The 18,562-nt window shown below is 38.8% G+C and overlaps 1 protein-coding gene across 5 annotated transcripts; it reads right to left on the minus strand.

Moving 5' to 3' along the window:
• Nucleotides 1-6,127: 6,127 nt before the first annotated feature.
• LOC111194734 (SH2 domain-containing protein 4A-like) lies at nucleotides 6,128-15,929 on the minus strand. 5 transcript variants are annotated; one of them, XR_007424792.1, is made up of 5 exons: nucleotides 11,978-12,265; nucleotides 10,420-10,489; nucleotides 9,328-9,418; nucleotides 8,414-8,547; nucleotides 6,128-8,289 (listed from the first exon to the last, which is right to left on the minus strand). XR_007424792.1 is itself a non-coding variant. In XM_049465474.1 (5 exons), the coding sequence occupies exons 1-4, from the start codon at nucleotides 15,746-15,748 to the stop codon at nucleotides 8,525-8,527; spliced, it is 315 nt and encodes a 104-aa protein (XP_049321431.1). In that variant the 5' UTR covers nucleotides 15,749-15,929; the 3' UTR covers nucleotides 6,128-8,289; nucleotides 8,414-8,524. The 5 variants fall into 5 exon arrangements, 1 of the variants encoding a protein (XP_049321431.1); XR_007424793.1 differs by lacking the exon at nucleotides 11,978-12,265 and adding an exon at nucleotides 11,875-11,932; XM_049465474.1 differs by lacking the exons at nucleotides 10,420-10,489; nucleotides 11,978-12,265 and adding exons at nucleotides 15,311-15,372; nucleotides 15,610-15,929.
• Between the last annotated feature and the right edge of the window lie 2,633 nt (nucleotides 15,930-18,562).

Here is an 18,562-nt window from a genome sequence, read left to right on the forward strand (position 1 = left end):
CTGGAGAAATAACTGAATCGAATGGTGGTCAGCGTACTGCGGCGCGTCTACAGCTTTCATAACCCTTTTCCACCAACCAAGTGCCGGTGCTGGTGCCGGTTCCTGCGAATCTGCAAACCTTTTAAGAACCGGCTCGCCACTGCTTTAGGGAGTCACTCGCTACGTATGTCAATGTAGGCATAAACAGAAGGTGGGGGGGGGGGGGGTTGTTCTGGCCCAGAACCTGTGATTTTGCGGTGGAAATGCAAAGAACCGTTCGGGAACTTGGCACCAAAAAGCGCCTTCAGTGTGTAAGCACTTTTAGGCTACCACTGCTACTGTAATCTTCTTGAATTCCAAAAGACCTCAGCTAATGGCTCGAGTCCTAAAAGGCCAGTCTAGTCTGTGGCCCTGTGGGACCGAGCGGCAAACATATCACAACCACATGTCTGCAGAAGACAAGTGAAATGACCAGGCTAGTCTGGGGCCGCCCAGACATTCCGCTAATCAATTTAATCTGTTCACAGTCAATTTCCATGCACAGCGCCTGCTGGTGCACACCATTGTTAACGTTATTATCGCCTCCACTTGAGGATTATTAGCCTATCTGCCTTCTCTCTCTCTTCCTCTTTCACTCTTTCTCTCTCTCTCTGCAGTTAATGGTCAAAGCATGTGCTGTGTCTCTCAGTGCACCTGTCCAGCCCCGCTGCTATTAGGGGTCTATAGATTGCAGCAAAGCGGGAGCACAAAGGCAGACAGTGTCCAGGACCAGGGCAGTGTGGTGGCTCTCTGGCCCAGCAGGAGGGAATTCCTGCCCTGGCCTTTCACTCCGTTCTGCTCCAGCACGCACCTCCATCTGGCAGAGAGGGCCGGCCCCAGCCACGGCTTTCACCAAGCAAATGAAGAGCTGTTAAAAAACGGTACCGGAGCGGCTGATCCAGCACACCAGTGGAAGGCGAGGGGCCGTCAGAATGGCCGCTTTTGTATTTCTTTTTTCTTTATTCCTCCTCTAGACCGTTCCACAAGGCTGAGCAGGTAGCTCACATACTGACCTGAGGAGTGGTCAGGAAATAAAGGGTTAGGCTCTGGGAAAAAGTATCAAGAGAGCAAAAGAGAGAGAGAGAAAGAAAGGGACATTTGGTCAAATATCCAAGAACAGGTTCAACCAATCAACCAAATCAACCAAAGTCTGTTTGCCCTCAAAACGGCCTAATTTTCCATTCCATTTCCAAGATTCTGGTCCATGATTAAGCTCATTTCAAGCTTTGTAAAGGTGTTTTCCTGGAAATCTGGGGATCAAGTGACTGGGATGAAGCAAATCTGAAGAAAACTGACATTTGTGACCTTTACTTTGTGACATGGTGCATCATCATGCTGTTAGAAGGTCATTCAATAGAAGTTGTATAAAGTGTGCTCATGAAGGGATGCACATGGTCAGAGGCTTTTCATGTAATTTAAGCTGTGATTTATTGGAATTAATGGACCCAACATGTGCCAAGAAAACTCACACCGTTATATTATACCACTATCTCCATCAGACATGACTGTTCCTGCAACACAGGATGGGTCCCTCTGAACTTGTTTGTGTGCTTTGGATCATTGTCCTGCTGCAGAACCCAAGTACACCTGAGCTTGAGGTCATGAACAGATGGTTGGACATTCTCCTTCAGGATTGTTTGGTAAAAAGCAGAATTCCTGCTTCCATCTGTTACAGCAAGTTGTCCAGACCCTGAAGAAGCAAAACAGCCCCAGACCATCACACTACCACCACCATGCTTTACATTCAGTATGATGTTCTTTTTCTGAAATCAATCAAGGGCCAGATTGGTTTGGATAGTTTTTTTCCCTTAATAAATACTTTTTATATTTACTCAGATTGTCTTTGTCTGATATTAAAGTTTGTTTGATAATCGGAAAAATGTAAGTATGACAAAAATGACAAAACAAAAAAGAAATCTGTAAGGGGGAAATACTTTTCCATGCCACTGTATATGTGTGTGTGTAGCGCTGTGCATTGGCTGGTGATGGTCTATGATGGGAGGCTGGCCTTTGGTGCCCTGGCATGTTTTTCATCAGAGAGGAATATTTCTGTCATTAATAACTGCTCATGAGCGAGAGTGCATTAAAGTAGATGATAACTATCATCAGTTACCACATGCCTAATTAATCACAGTACAATATACTGTATATATATATTATAATAAGCAATGTTTTAAAATCCTCTGAAGCACTGAGTGACTGAAAGTCACATTAAAGCAGAACCTGCAGCAGGTCATCTCCTGGGATGAGGTACAGGCCTGTCTATAATAACTATGAAACCATTAAAGCCAGCAGGATTCAGAATTTCGGAATTTCTATATTAAAAATGTTCTGGAATTTTTGTCCAATAAAGCCCAGTCTATTATGGTCCCTAACTGCATTAACCTACAGACAAAATAAAGTTCATTAATAACCAGGTACAGCCAATTAGCATTGCCCAGTCCTGCACCAGATGAAACAGAACTGCATGCATAAGAGAATTAAAGGTAAATCTGTTCATGATCACACACACACACACACACACACACACACACACACACACACACACACTTATTGGATTAATACAGCTGGTTACTAGAACCAATGGCGCAGCACAGTCACGCAAATATTACTAAGGAAAATAATCTACATTTACAATGGCTTGCAAAATTATTCATACTCCTTGAACTTTTTCACATTTTTGTCTCTATACAACCACAAACTTAAATGTATTTTATTGAGATTTTAAGTAACAGACCAACACAAGTAAGGCATTATTGTGGAATGTGGAAAGTGGAATGACAATGATACACGGTTTTCAAAATTTGAATCAAATAAAAATATGAAAAGTGCGAGTTGCAAAAGTCAATATCAATACTTAGCCACATTTCTTTGCAATTATATCTGCATGTCTTTCAGAGTGTGCCTCTACCAGCATTGTGCTGAGACTTTTGCCCATTCTTCTTTATAAAACAGCTCAAGCTCATCCAAGTTAAATGGAGAGCGTATGTGAACAGCAATTTTCACATCTTGCCACAGAAGCTCAATGAAATTAAGGTATTTTAGGACTTTGACTGTGGTCCAGTCTAACACATGAATATTATCTTATCTAAACCATTCTACTGTAGCTCTGGCTGTATGTTTAGGGTCATTGTCTTGCTGGAAGGTGAATCTCCTTCCCAGTTTCGATCGAGTCTTTTGCAGCTTGCAACAGGTTTTCTTCCAGGATTGCTCTGTATTCAGCTTCATCCATCTTCCCATTATCTCTGTCATGCTTCGGCATTCTAACTCACTGGCCTTCTAATCATTTTCACTTGGTCCTCCTCAGTGATGGTATAGTTACTTTGAAAAAGTAATCCGATTACTGATTACTCCTTTAAAAAGTAACTTAGTTACTTTATGGATTACTTGATTTTAAAAGTAACTAAGTTACTTTACAAGTTACTTTATTAGTTACTTTAAGCAGCTGCACACACCACGTCCCGCCGCCTTAACTTAAATTATAACCAGTTTTGCCAATACTCCCTTTATTGGAAAAAGCATTTTTAACAGCATCAATGTATCTCTAGACATTTAAAGTTGAACTATTTATTTTTATAAAATTAAAAGACCATTTCTCTTGAATTAACTTAACATAAATAATTTTTTTTATAAAAAATAAAATATGGTCTTTCTTGATTTCACTTAACATAAATACTTGTTTTTATAAAAAAATTAAATATTGAAAGTCTTTCTTGACCTGACATATTTAACACTGTAAAACTGAACATTGAACCTGTTGTTCTCTGCAGGGCAGCAAGGAGTGGTATTATAAAACAGAACCGTGTATATGGTCGAGGCCAGGGATCACATATATGCAGACTGCGGTCCGGGTCCGGACCCAGACGTTGTCCAGTGCGGACCCAAACCGATAAACTACTGAGAAGGATTTAATTTTGACAGTGTTCATTTAAAGCGTCAGAACTTTTCTTGTCTTTACGGTATACGCACTCTGCGGCATGGGAAACTCACAGACCAATCACGTGTGGTGTAAAATCTTCAAACGCTCTCCTCTGCCAATCAGATCTGTGCAGACCGCTGCCCTGGCTAGTGAATTGGGACGTGGCCGGGAAAACCCGCCTTTATAAAGAGATAGGGAGCCCGAGAACTGGCGGAAAAACGAGAATGGGCGGAAACTAAAAACACGCCGAGCGCGAGAGAGAGAGACAGGGGAGAAAGCGAGACGCGTGTGATTGGGGGAGAGCGGAGGGGGATGGGGAAGGGAACGCGGTGTGTGTGTGTGTGTGTGTGTGTGAGGTGGAGAGAGAGAGAGAGAGAGAGAGAGAGAGAGAGAGTAACGCACAGTGACTTGGATAAGTAACTTTAATCTGATTACTGCATTGGAAATAGTAACGCGTTAGATTACTCGTTACTGAAAAAAGAGTCAGATTAGAGTAACGCGTTACTAACATCACTGCTTGGGACCCTGTGTCAGCGTGAGGCTGCCGTAAAAAAAAAATGCCTTTTTAATTTATTTAGACAGCAGTCATATTCATATTGTTCTACCCAGCTACTGATGCATCTGTGACTCTTTACAATCAGGGTAAAAAATAACAGTACTTACGACTGTAATAAACATTAAGTGGTAATTAAGTGGTAAATATTATTTAACATTTCTAAATTGTAATGCTTAAGAATGTTGTAAATAAAGATGAATTGCGATATCAGTTTTAACATTTTGTAGGAATTAATATCTTAACTAGTGTCATAATAATAATTAGTTGAGGCATTCTAACATAAGTATGGTTAAACAATGTAAATTAATTGTAAAGTGCTACTGATGCATCTGAGGCCAAATATCTTAAAGCAGGATTCCTCTACTGTAATTGTATATTTTGGTTTGTGGTAGACAGATTTACCTCAAACCAAAAGGATAGGTATGTGGTTTTAGCAGGTGTCCATTTCTGTCATAATCAAGTGATCACCATGAATTTATTTTGAAACTTACATTTTTTGTAGCTTGTATTTTTTTCCTTTTCAAATTTCATATTGTTTTTACAGACCATTTTTACTGAAAGATGTTACTGATCTCTATGTATCACATGCAGAGGGGGAACAAAAAAAAAGCTCAATATGCTCAAAATCATGTAATTTAAATATATAATTATATTAAATTATGGTCCTCCAACCTCTGTGGAGTTGTGGGTGCTAATTTGTAATTTGAACAAGTATTTCTAATAAAACAGATGTTTTATTAATGTATGATTTATGTTATTGGATGAATAAAGGGATACTGCAGTGTCTCATGGAACCTGGTAAGACAAGCAGACTGTAAGAACTGTGATTTTTTTTCTCTGTTTTTCTAGTGTGTATGCTGACCTCGGACAGCACTTCTGAAATGCTAATGCTTATCTTTTGGAATTTGATTCCTTTGATTCTTATTTTTTAAAGCATCAGAAAGTTATCAGTATATTTCTGTATGCAGGGCTTAATTTTGCACATGTAAATCCCAAAGCTTTAATCGTTTTAAAAGTTGTATATAGATATTTCTCAGAGTTGCACAGACAATTGTAGGCAGACCACCAGTCACAATAAATTTGAATGAATAACCTTCAATAATAAATTACTGGCCAATACATTGAGGTAACACTTCATGATCAGCCTCAAACCTACTATCCCATGACTTGTAGAAGTAATGTCAGTGTAATTCCTAAGTGGTCAAACATCACATAGAGGCGAGTTGTTGAAAATTACACTTTGGTTTTAAGTATAACAAAAAGGTGTAACAACACTGAGAGCCTTTGTATATTACCAGATACATTATTTATATAAATTCAATTAATGGAATAACTTTCACTGAAATACAAAACTGAAATTGTCCTTGGAGCTGACACGACCTTATCCACCTTATCATATTTGGGAATATGAGACACATGGGATAATCAGCTTTTAACTTCAGAACATCTCTGTTCATTACATTAATAATAAATCAATCATTTCTGATTTATTCTTTCATTGTTTAGTTGAAGTGTTAAAAAGTGGTTGAATGTGGGCATCAAATCCACATTTAATAAAATATTTAAATTATTTTTTTTCCATAAACACATTTCAAGAAACTTAGCGATAGTGTGATCAAATAAACAGACAAAAGTGATAGCAATAAAAAAACATTTATTGACAAAGTTAAGAAACAAACAAAATTAAGAACAGTTAAAAAAAAAAAAAAAAAAAAAAAAAAAGTGTCCAAACCTCTTTTGAGTAAGCACAAAGGAGACAGCGGCAAAGAAAATTCTCTCAGAAAGAGAGATAGAAACCTTGAGAGGAACCCATACTCCTTGGGTCAATACACAAATTGAAAAATGTAAAAATCTGAAAAAGACAAAGAGCATAAACATTAAATGAAACAAAAATATATACAATGCAAATATAAAATCCCGTATAAAAGACATACAATTAATAAACAATGTAATACAAAGCTGAAAGAAAATTAAATAAAAAACAATGTATAAATATCAGAATTAAGTACAGAAAGATTAATAGTAAAATAGTAAAAGGTAAGTACAATATTAATTGATTAAAGCACTAAAAGACAAACGTTAAAATGTTTTTAATGAATATAAGCCCAAAATAAGACTAAAACACCAATACAATAACCATTAATAAAGCAAGTAACTAAGCAATAAAAGAAATATATACAAAAAGTGTATGGATTAAAACACTAACAGTATACTACATAAAGATAAATACAGTTAAGTAATTAATAAACATCAAAAGATAAACAATATCAAGATAAAAGGATTAAAGCCTTAAGTACATGAACACAAATACAAAACAGGAAGCAATTAAAAGCATACAATACACAAAACAATTAAAACATTTATATAGTTAAAGAAAATCATTACCTTTTTAAAAGTATGGAATCAATAGCTTTATTAATACCTGCCATTTTCCTTAGGTGTGTTTTATAAAAAAACCCTCTAAACTAGAGTATAGAGCTGGGCGATATGGCCGAAAAAAAAAAAAATCTTAGATTTTTTTTTTTTATCCAATTTTCGATTTAAATCGATTTTTCCCCCTACTAAAAATCAAACTAAAGATGATAAAGAAATGGTTAAAAACTAGTTCTTATTTAATTTGTTTTCACTTAAAATGTTCCATTTGTGGTTAAAGTGCAACCAGAAACAAGCAAAAAAAAACTATTGTAAACAGTGAGAACATCTAGTGACTTTTAGAAAGCTTTCTCCAACATAGTTTAGGTACTGACACAATGCACCCTCAAACTTAAAAAATAAATAAACACACCCTTAAAAACAAATAGAAATAAATGAAATGGTGCCCTTTTTTGATCAAACTTACAAAGTAGACAATAGAAAACAAGTACAATTTATATGCTCTTAAGTAAATACTTTTCCCTATTGGGCTAGAATTGCAAAACAAAGCTTTTAAATAAGTGCCAGTGTTCTATAAAATGAGATCTTTTCTCATGAATATGCAAAACATCTTAACTTGTAGTGCATACAAAACCTGGTACACGGTTGGAAGATGTGCCAGGGACAGTTCCTTGTTTAACGTTGAATGGTGAACTGGTGCTGCTGCTGCGTTCATTCCTATGGTAGTAGCACTTCTCCCACTCCGCTACATGCTTCTGTTTAAGGTATAGTGATAAATTGGTTCACCTTACAGCGAGGACCTGTTTGGTCTACGTCCGACGCCGCAAAACCGAACCAACTCCAGATCACGGAGCTAGTAGCTCTTAAGCTCCGCCTTCATGTGTTTTGTGTATGTGTGTGTGTGTGTGTGTTTGTGCGTGCAAGGGAGGGAGGGAGGGAGGGAGTGAGGGAGGGGCGGGGGGTGTGCGCGCGGGAGGGAGGGAGGTATGGAGGGAGCTAGCTAAGCTCACTCTGTGCCCACAGAGGAGCGTCTGTGGTGAAAAAGAAAACTCAGAGAAAATCGATTTTCATAAAAACACATTGTCCTTAACTATAAATTCGAATTTATCGATAAAATCGATTAATCGCCCAGCTCTACTAGAGAACTCTCTAAACTAGAGATTGAAAATATAGATTTTTTAAAATTATTATTATTATTGTTTTATATGGTACTTGACTGAGGTGTGCCTGATGTGGTGGCTGTGTCGTGGTGTATACTTAGCCAGGGGTCATAGAGCAGATGGTGGAGAGATGATCTGAGACTTCTTTGAGGTGATCTCCGTGCTGGTGTTGAAGGGTCACCTCTCACACACAGCAGGATGATTCCTATCTGCAACACTGTGGAGGATTTGGCCTCATGGGTAAACCACTCATGAGGAAGGTCCTGAAAAGTAAATTAGAGACAGTGACTGAGCGTTAAGGAATGTTTTTGGCCTGAATCTCTATTCAGTAATGGTAGCTTCTACGAAGACAGTTCTCTGCCTGTAGTGTTCACTGAAAACCCATACCAGAAGAACAGAAGATGAAGGCGTGGTTCCTAACTGTACATCTGAACCAGGATGTTCTATGGCTTGAGGTCACAGTGCAGAACCCCTCTGGCATGGACCTCAATCACGCCTTCAACTAGCTGCCTTAGAAGTACCTGCAGAGTACACAGAGCACATTCTAGTAAAGTTAAATTGGCTGAAATTTATCCCAACATTTGCAATACCTGTGATTGTCGGCACGCTGCCACGTTCAATAAAAAAATATATATAAGTACCTACAGAGTGTAAGAAACAGACAGAAGGAAATTACAGTCGCTATAGAACAGGCAAACAGTTATCCAGTGGGTAGCTGCTACATTAAGAGTGAAGAGAGAAGAGTGTTCAGGTACCTAACGATTTTCCAATGATTTCACAGTTGCAGACAAATTTCCAGAGTCAGGATAAAATCACGAGAGTCTGGCTAGAGTCGAGCTGCAGTTGAGTTGCGGTCGTGTCATCTCAATCGTTAAGTGTAAGGTGGTTACGATTGAAAGTTTTAGTCAGTCGGGTTTGGGTACTGGCGCTCCGATAAAATCAACTGTGTTTGTTTATTATTTATTAGCAGTGTGAGCAGCAGCTGTAAGATCGAAAGAGCGTATTACACCTCTCTGTTCGGAAATATTTTAAAGTGGACTGCAAAGGCAGGATTTTACAAGATGGGAAGGAAAAAAAATGCACATTCAACAACAAACATGATTTACCACCTGAGAAACAATAAGCACCCAGCACAATCCTCCCAGTACACTGCAGACACTCAGTACAATTAGCAACAGCACTGCCAACACATTTCTCTGTGTGTGTTTCCGTCCCTTAATTAGTTCCCCCGGTAAGTCAGTAATAAGAACAAATAGAGTAATAATATTAAGCTATTAATGTATTAACATATATTCATCAACCTCTTTTGGGTGGGGATGGAGAAGGTGGAGTGGCCAGTGCTTCAGCTGGAGCTCCAGGACACTGAGGATGTTGTGTCTTTTGGAACTGGGCCTGATTTTACAGAACAGAAACAAAACAGTTCATGGTAGCTGTATCAATTTATCCAATAAAGTAGATCTACAGGTCTTACTTTATATAAATAAAACTAACCGACATAAAAAATATATTTTTTAAAACACACAGGCCTGCATGAAAATGTTCACACAGGCCTGCATCCAGAATGGCAAGTATTTAAAAACACGGTCCAGTGTTAATTTTTAGTAACATGTTTAAAGTCTATACTATCTAAGACAGTGAGACAAATACAGCAACTTTTTTAAAATTACACTCTTCTACTGCAGCACAGACGTACACTCCCTCCTTAAAAAATGCTCAAAACCAGAAAAAAACAAACACACCCTGGGAGGTTAGCTCTTTAAATAGCTTTTGACCAGCATAGGTAATGTTTATTTCAGGATGATCAGCTGGACTCAGCAGGGCCAACATTAGTAGCCTAGTCTTTTAAAATTAATTAACTCATTTTTTTAAACCCATAAAGTCCAGTAACAGCTGTGTTTATTTGTTTTTTAAAGTCACTGGTTAGCTGCGGGTGTAACTTCACAGACCGCGATCTCAGTTCTCAATTATGCAGCCACACATCTTATAAAATCTCCTGCTCCTAACCAAATATCCAGCACAACAAACCCAGCTTTAAACCCCAACCATCGCTGTATAAACAGAGACAGAGGAGAAGTTTTCTTTCAGTGTTTTCTGACAGAAACTTTGAGGATTCAAAAAAAAGACAAGAGTGTGTTTACTAATCCGTTACTCGTTCGTGATGAAGTTAACGCTAACTTGCAACGGATTCACGCGGTTAGTTAATAGTATGCAAAATGCAGTGAATGCTGCTGTTTGGGGTCAAAATAAACTAAACACCTTAGCTAATAAATCATGGACTGCAGAAAACTAAGCCGGAGACACAACAAACGCTAGCTCTGTAAGTTAGTTGTCTAACGGAGTTACGTTAAGTGCATAAACTGCCTGCACAGATCAAGAACATAACAGCAGCTTACCTTTTCATGTTAAATCCACGACGAAAGCATTCTTTTCTCACATCTTTATAAAATCCAGTTGCAGCGTCACCTGCTCGTTCAGAAACAAAAACACCCAGCGCTGTTTAAGAGCTGATTCACGACCTTCTCTCCCAGCACAGGGTGTATTTTTCTCAATCAGCAGCAGCTTTTAAACCACGCTGTAGTTCAGTAATAAGATGGCGTTTCACCGAGAGCTGAAACAGCCAGTTGGCTAACGGTAGTTAAAATACCTAACAGGCCTGAGAGCTCCTCTCGGTACTCCGGTCTAATTCGGCAGGGTTTTTGTAGATATTTAATTTCTGAATCTTATCAATACTGAATTAAAGTATGGTAATCTGGCTAATGTTAAAAAGTCAACTAGCTTTTTACCAAAACACTTTTAGTTAATTTATACCTAATTTTAGCTGTGTTCCCACAAGACGAATAAAAAATAAAAAAAAGAGGAGGCGGCAGTCTGCGCATGCGCGAAATATAGCGGCCGTCTGCGCATGCGCGAAATATAGCGGCCGTCTGCGCATGCGCGAAATTTAGCGGCCGTCTGCGCATGCGCCAATATTGGCGGCCGTCTGCGCATGCGCGAAATATAGCGGCCGTCTGCGCATGCGCCAATATTGGCGGCCGTCTGCGCATGCGCGAAATATTGGCGCATGCGCAGACGGCCGCTAAATTTCGCGCATGCGCAGACGGCCGCCAATATTGGCGCATGCGCAGACGGCCGCTAAATTTCGCGCACGCGCAGACAGCCCTCTTCTTTTTTTAATTTTTTTTTTATTCGTCTTGTGGGAACACAGCTAAAATTAGGTATAAATTAACTAAAAGTGTTTTGGTAAAAAGCTAGTTGACTTTTTAACATTAGCCAGATTACCATACTTTAATTCAGTATTAATAAGATTCAGAAATTAAATATCTACAAAAACCCTGCCGAATTAGACCGGAGTACCGAGAGGAGCTCTCAGGCCTGTTAGGTATTTTAACTACCGTTAGCCAACTGGCTGTTTCAGCTCTCGGTGAAACGCGATCTTATTACTGAACTACAGCGTGGTTTAAAAGCTGCTGCTGATTGAGAAAAACACACCCTGTGCTGGGAGAGAAGGTCATGAATCAGCTCTTAAACGGCGCTGGGTGTTTGTTTTGTTTCTGAACAAGCAGGTGCTGCTGCAAGTAATCGAGCTAACTGTAGCTTAGCCGGTTGAGCTAACTGTAGCTAATTAGCTTAGCCAGCCATGCTCCACTCGCTAGCTCGCTAACGTTAGCTATCTTACAGCGTTATTCGCCATTAACACGCTTTAAATAGTCTTTAAATAGTGGTAAGACTATTTAAAGCGTGTTAACGGCGAATAACGCTGTAAGATAGCTAACGTTAGCGAGCTAGCGAGTGGAGGATGGCTGGCTAAGCTAATTAGCTACAGTTAGCTCGATTACCTGCAGCAGCACCTGCTTGTTCAGAAACAAAACAAACACCCAGCGCCGTTTAGGGTATCATAATAAGACCGCGCTTCACCGAGAGCTGAAACAGTCAGCTAACTAAATTACTCACCGGGACTTACAGAGCTCCGCCGCGCTGCTCTAATCTAATCCGGCAGGGTAATAATCACTATCGGTGCTGAAGGCCCGCTGGAGGCCCGCTAGTGCCGCTGTTTTAAGACTGAGGGGCTTTAAATGAAAACACAGTAAAGAGCAGCGCAGCGGACCTTCGGCACCAGAGTGAAGAAATACTGGATTATTTGACCCAATATTAATAACTGTTCCCCATAAAACACAGCGAGGCTTTGGACCCCTGCAGTCCCCATGCAGCTCCCGGAGAAAAGGACGTCTTTGTTGTGGCTACTGATTCAGTGGAGTGGAGCCACGACCATTCAAAACTAGGTTCGGGGGTTTTTTGTTGCCCGAAAGGTTTTTAATTTGTGTGTTTTAATATATTCATTATATGTTATATTGTATTAAAACGTGAGATATAAACGCAAATAATCATAATTTAATAGGAACGGTGAAATATATTATTTTAATTATATTAAATATCATGCCTCAAAATCTCAGATCTCCCCCTCTTTTCCAGTGACTTTGGTTTCTTCTGTCGAATTCTGCTACCTTGTCGAACCGTGCTGCCCCAATGTATATTTAACTGTAAAAATACAAAAGAAGCACTATTTTAGGGCATGTACCCAGTGATATTCCAGTAGATGTACGTTATTAGATTTGGAGTGCATAATTCATTGTACAATGGCAAAGTTATAGTAAATATAGCTCTTTACAAACTGCTTTTGTATTTATTTATGATAATAAGTGTAATTTTTTGTTTCCATTTACACTTCTGTGCAATGATAGTGCGTCCAGGTTGTTTAATGCACATAACCCCCCCTAAACCAGATTAATTATACATAAAACACGAGAAAGAATTAAATTGTGTAGGTCGGCGCATGCGCAGTACCTTTGGGAAGCATGTATCGATGGGTAGCAAAATTCGACAGAACACCGGACTAAAAAAATTGTTTTTAACACACCTTGGGTTTGGGCTGTATTCACTCAGTCGCAGTTAAATAAACTCACTGGCCATTTAGGAATCAATTAGACCAGAATTATAATAGAATAAACAATAAAATAATAAAATGTTATATAAAATCTAAAAAAAAAAAATCACCAGTGTCAGTGGCTGTCTTTACACTACAAGCCAAGGGCATGAATACTGTCAAACAGATGCATGAAATCCACAAATACAGAAATATGAAATTTGCAGTGGCCTTTTTTATGCTCAATCAGTTTGAAGACTGAGAACATATGTCTGCACTCCCCTCCAAAGGAATTGGGCGGAAAAAGCATTATTAAAAGATGAATAATGAATACTGGAAATTGGAAATCAGTTAATTACAACTTTGTCAGTGTGTCCAGGCCCGGAGTGGCTAATCGGGAGATTCGTGAGGATTCCCGATGGGCCGGCTGTGTCTGCTGAAGTGTCTTATTGTGTACCTTGGGGAAGATGTGGGCAGTTATTAAGGAGTATATCTATGCTGGTGTTTTACCGGAGTCAAGCTATCCGCGCGTATACGCGCGATTTTACGGTAAACAGACGCGCAGGAGGAGAGCACGCTAAAAAACACAGAGAGAGACAGACACGTTTCAGTCGGTTATATTAATTCAGACATACATTAAGCCCAGAAACGAGAAGAAAACGGATTAAAATAACTCACCTAAATGTAGATTTAGTGCAGTACATTATCTATTTGATATAATACCATAACAATCCCATCGGTTTTTAAGAGAGAGAGAGAGAGTTTTATATTAATATTACTTTTTCAATCCATGCTTCAAATTAAATTTCTCATGAGTTTCCCAAAAGGCCAAAACAGATCCAGTACCTCTTAAAAGAGTCCATCCTAGACTATTACCTCTGCAAATTTGGGTAAATTGCACTGTATTGTTTATTTTATATTAATAAAAAAAAATGTATGCATGTTTAAAATTAAATTTCTCATGATTTTTCTATAATGCCAAAACAGATCAATGACCATTTGAAAGAGTCCAACCTAGGCTATGACTCCTGCAAGTTTTGGCAAATGTCACTGTATTGTTTATTTTATATTCATTTTTATTCATGCTTAAAATAAATTTTCTCATGATTTTCCCATAATGCCAAAACAGCTTCACTACCATTTGAAAGAGTATGTTCTAGCCTATGACTCCTGCAAGTTTGGGCATATTTCACTGTATTGTTTATTTTATATTATTATTATTTTTTTTTTATTCATGTTTAAAATTAAATTTCTCATGATTTTCTTATAATGCCAAAACAGTTCCACTACAATTTGAAAGAGTAAAACATAGGCTATGACTCCTGCAAGTTTGGGCAAATTTCACTGTATTGTTTATTTTATATTAATTTTATAATTTTTTATTCAGGCTTAAAATTAAATTTCTCATGATTTTCCCATAATGCCAAAACAGTTCCACTACCATTTGAAAGAGTCTGTCCAAGGCTATGACTCCTGCACGTTTGGGCAAATTTCACTGTATTGTTTATTTTACAGGTACTGGACCTGTTTTCAAGGATTCAAGGAGATTTTACTGTCATTCGTATCACATGTGGTTCATGAGGTGGAACGAAATTGTGATCTCACGATTCAGTTTACACCCAAGAGCTGTTGTTAAAATAGATATATAAATAAAGTAAGACAACAAAATAAAATAATACAATAAAAATAGAATATAACAAAATGAAGATAAGATAAAATAAACAAAACAGTACAACTTGTCATAGCCTAGGACAGACTCTTTCAAACGGTCATGGATCTGTTTTGGCATTATGGGAAAATCATGAAAAAAAAATATTTTAAGCATAAATAAAAAAAAAAATTAAATTATTATAAAATAATCAATACAGTAAAATTTGCCCAAACTTGCAGAGGTGATAGCCTATGTTGTACTCTTTCAAATGGTCATCGACCTGTTTTGGCATTATGGGAAAATCATGAGAAATTTAATTTTAAGCATGAGTAAAAAAAAATAAAAAATTATTATAAAATAAACAATACAGTGAAATTTGCCCAAACTTACAGGAGTCATAGTCTAGGACAGACTCTTTCAAATGGTCATGGACCTGTTTTGGCATTATAGGAAAATCATGAGAAATTTAATTTTAAGCATGAAATTTGCCCAAACTTGCAGAGGTGATAGTCTAGGACAGATTCTTTCAAATGGTAGTGGACCTGTTTTGGCATTATGGGAAAATCATGAGAAATTTCATTTTAAACATGAATAAAAAAAAAACAATTAATATAAAATAAACAATACAGTGAAATTTGCCCAAACTTGCAGGAGTCATAGACTATGTTCTGTAAGAAAGAACATATCCAAAGATCCTCTCGCTAACACGGACCAGGAAGCTTCCAGCGCTGCCTGACTTCAGCAAATCCTCCGCCTCCTCACGAGTAATAATACCTGTGTACAAAGAGAAAGAGCTCAAATCAAAAACGTTTAATCACGTATTTCAATTTATTGACTGTAAGATAATTATTTATTATGTTAGTAATATTGCAAACAAATATAAAGAAATAGCATTAATCCTTTGAAATAATAATAATAACAAACCCAGTAATTAGAAGCAGAAGACTTAGACAGAGAGAGAGAGGTTTTTCTTGGATTAAAGCTCACAGATGGCCCACACTTTGAACTCACCATGAAACCAGGGGGCAACTCGACTCTCGCCTTGCTGTAAACAAACTCTGAGGGTCTGCTCCTCTTTAAACCAGCGAATAATTTCATCCCTGCTGGACGTCGACAGCGACCGGCGCATACCTGGCTTCCTGTTGATCATAACGGAAAAAAAACGAATTCAGAAAAGCTTTAAGAAAGACAAGCTGTCTGACTGCCTCTCTCATACCAGAAAATCCTACATGACATCAGCTCTACAAGCCCAGGAAACAATAGAGGGTTAAACTGATAAGCATATATGACACAGCCTAGAGCAGTGATGGTATAGTTACTTTGAAAAAGTAATCCGATTACTGATTACTCCTTAAAAAAAACTTAGTTACTTTATGGATTGCGCGATGTGTGTGTGTGTGTGTGAGGTGGAGAGAGAGAGAGAGAGAGAGTAACGCACAGTGACTTGGATAAGTAACTTTAATCTGATTACTGCATTGGAAATAGTAACGCGTTAGATTACTCGTTACTGAAAAAAAGAGTCAGATTACTAAGTAACGCGTTACTGACATCACTGGTCCTCCTAGTATGAATAGCCTGCTGTTTCAGTTCCAAGCTGCCCGGTATTAAATCCTTTTTTTCATAGCTCTTTTATCCTTCCTTTTTTTTCCGTTTGCCATTTGTTGTTTTGTTCGATTTCTAGTTGTCGACCTATTTTGTTTATTTTTAACCTTTGCCTTGCCCTTCTCTTCTTTGTTGGATATTTTGTGTATGACCGCCTTGCCTACTTGTCTCTGCTGCCCTATTGTTACTGACCTTGCCTGTCCCTGACCATTCCTATTGGTTTAGCCCTTTACTTAATAAACTGTTAGTTTAGGCACTGTGACAGAATGCTTTTGCTTTGAGTATGAAACCGCTGAAATGACAAAAAACATGCAGAGCTTTTAAGAGTTCAGAAATCGATATTTGGTGGAATAACCCTGGTTTTGTAATCACAGTCTTTTTTCATGCATCTTGGTATGTTCTCCTCCGCCAGTCTTGCACACTGCTTTTGGTTAACTTTATGCCTTTACTCCTGGTGCAAAAATTCAAGCAGTTCAGTTTGGTTTGATGGCTTGTGATCATCCATCTTCCTCTTGATTATATTCCAGAGGTTTTCAATTTGGTAAAATCAATGAAACTTACCATTTTCTCATTTTCTCTTTTTTTCCCAGAGCTGTACATCAACAAACTGGCTTATTCATCTTATTGGGCCCCCCAACGGACAATATTGAGGTCAGCTAAAATGATGAAGGTTATGTCTATACTCTGTACTGTACAATAAGTCAGTAATGTCAGATACCGTAATTACAGTGACAGGGCTACTTTCGGATCCCGGCACACATTTTTCCCACAGCTGTGATTAGTGACCTTCAAGCTCAGCACTGCACTTTCCCTCCTGAGCGATAAACCAGCCCACAACATTCAGATCTGTGCCCGGCCTGCTTTGCATGCTCTCTTTCCGCTGCAGCTCGGCGGAGTCGGGCCTGATGGGATCTTTCCTGTTCCGCGCAGATACCGAGCCGCAGACGGGGTGGGGGGGGGGGGGGGGGGGTTTCCCTGCCCACGGAATACCTGTATCTGTGTTTTTGAACGCGGCTGAGGACACATCTCTCCGGCGGGGCCGTGCGGGCCGTGCAACAATAGGCGCATTGTGCAGAGTGTCTGCAGGAACACATGGGCCACAGAGAGATGCCATTGTTTTATCAGGTAACGTTACCTGTGATTCGATAAACGATAGCACGCCGTGTTTCTGTAAAAGGAATCCACAAATATATCAGCGCCTCTTCTTAGGTCACCTCGGCTTCCCCGGGCCTGCCAACCGACCCGCTCGCACGGGCTTAAAAAGAGAGAAGTGGGGGGGGAGTAGCATTCATTTAGGAGTAGCATTCCTGGGAACTACAGAAAAGTAGAGAGAGAAAAGAGAAAAAAGAGAGGAGATGCATGAAACTCAGCCCATGTTAAAGTGATACACGGCCTCCTGGAGGAAAGCACTGATGCCGTGCCAAGTCGTGTCATTTAAGGTTTCCCATACATAGAAGCACGTATGATGCCACTGGGATCAGTATGGCGGGGGGAGGGGGGGTGTCGGTGGGGTGAGAGGGAGGGGGATGGTCTTTCTAAAGATGTGCCAGGACTTTGGGGAGGGCTACCTGTGAAAGAGAGGAGGACAGTAAAGCAGTGAGCTTATGTGAAACCCAAGAGGCCGAGACAGCAACAGGTCATCAACGTAGAATTTGGGTCATCTCGTCTAGTGTGGATGTGCTATACTATTGCATCTCAAACAATTCAGTAATTCAGTTCAAAATGTAATACTCATATATATTATATACACATATAACACACAGCGTGATCTATTTTAAAGATTTATTTCTTTTATTGTTGATGATTATGGCTTACAGCCAATAAAAAAAAATTATACAGATAATTAAACTATTTTATAAGGCCAATTGCTACTTTTGGCAGCAGTGTGGGCAGTGTGCCAAGTCCTGCTGGAAAATGAAATCCACATCTCCCCTCTGCTAAGTTGTTAGCAGAGGGAAGCATGAAGTGCTGTAAGATTTTGTGGGAAAACTTCACTGCACTGCTTTTGGACTCGATACTAAAACACAGTGGATCAACACCAGCAGATGACATGTCTCTCCAAACCATCACTGATTGGTGGAAACTTCACACTAGACCTCAAGCAGTTTGTACTGTGTGTCTCTCCTCTCTTCCTCCAGACTCTGCTGATAATAGTCGAAATTTCTGAGAAACTGATGTTTGGGTTTTCATTGGTTGTAAACCATAATCATCAACAATAAAAGAAATAAAAACTTAAAATAGATCACTCTGTGTGTGATACATCTGTGATACATATGGCCACTATCAATTTTACACTATATGGAAAACTAATATTGGGACACCTGCTTATTCATTATTTTATCTAACATCAAGAGTATACTAA

The sequence above is a fragment of the Astyanax mexicanus genome, chromosome 16 (genome assembly GCF_023375975.1).
Source record: "Astyanax mexicanus isolate ESR-SI-001 chromosome 16, AstMex3_surface, whole genome shotgun sequence".
NCBI classification, from domain to species: Eukaryota; Metazoa; Chordata; class Actinopteri; order Characiformes; family Acestrorhamphidae; genus Astyanax; species Astyanax mexicanus.

Coding starts and splice junctions, on each gene's coding strand:
- LOC111194734 (XM_049465474.1), bottom strand. CDS start 15,748: ATGATCAACAGGAAGCCAGGTATGCGCCGGTCGCTGTCGACGTCCAGC. Junction 9,419..15,310: donor GCAGCGCTGGAAGCTTCCTG/GTCCGTGTTAGC, acceptor CTGTAAAATCAG/GCCCAGTTCCAAAAGACACA. Junction 8,548..9,327: donor TCCATCCCCACCCAAAAGAG/GTTGATGAATAT, acceptor TGTACTCTGCAG/GTACTTCTAAGGCAGCTAGT.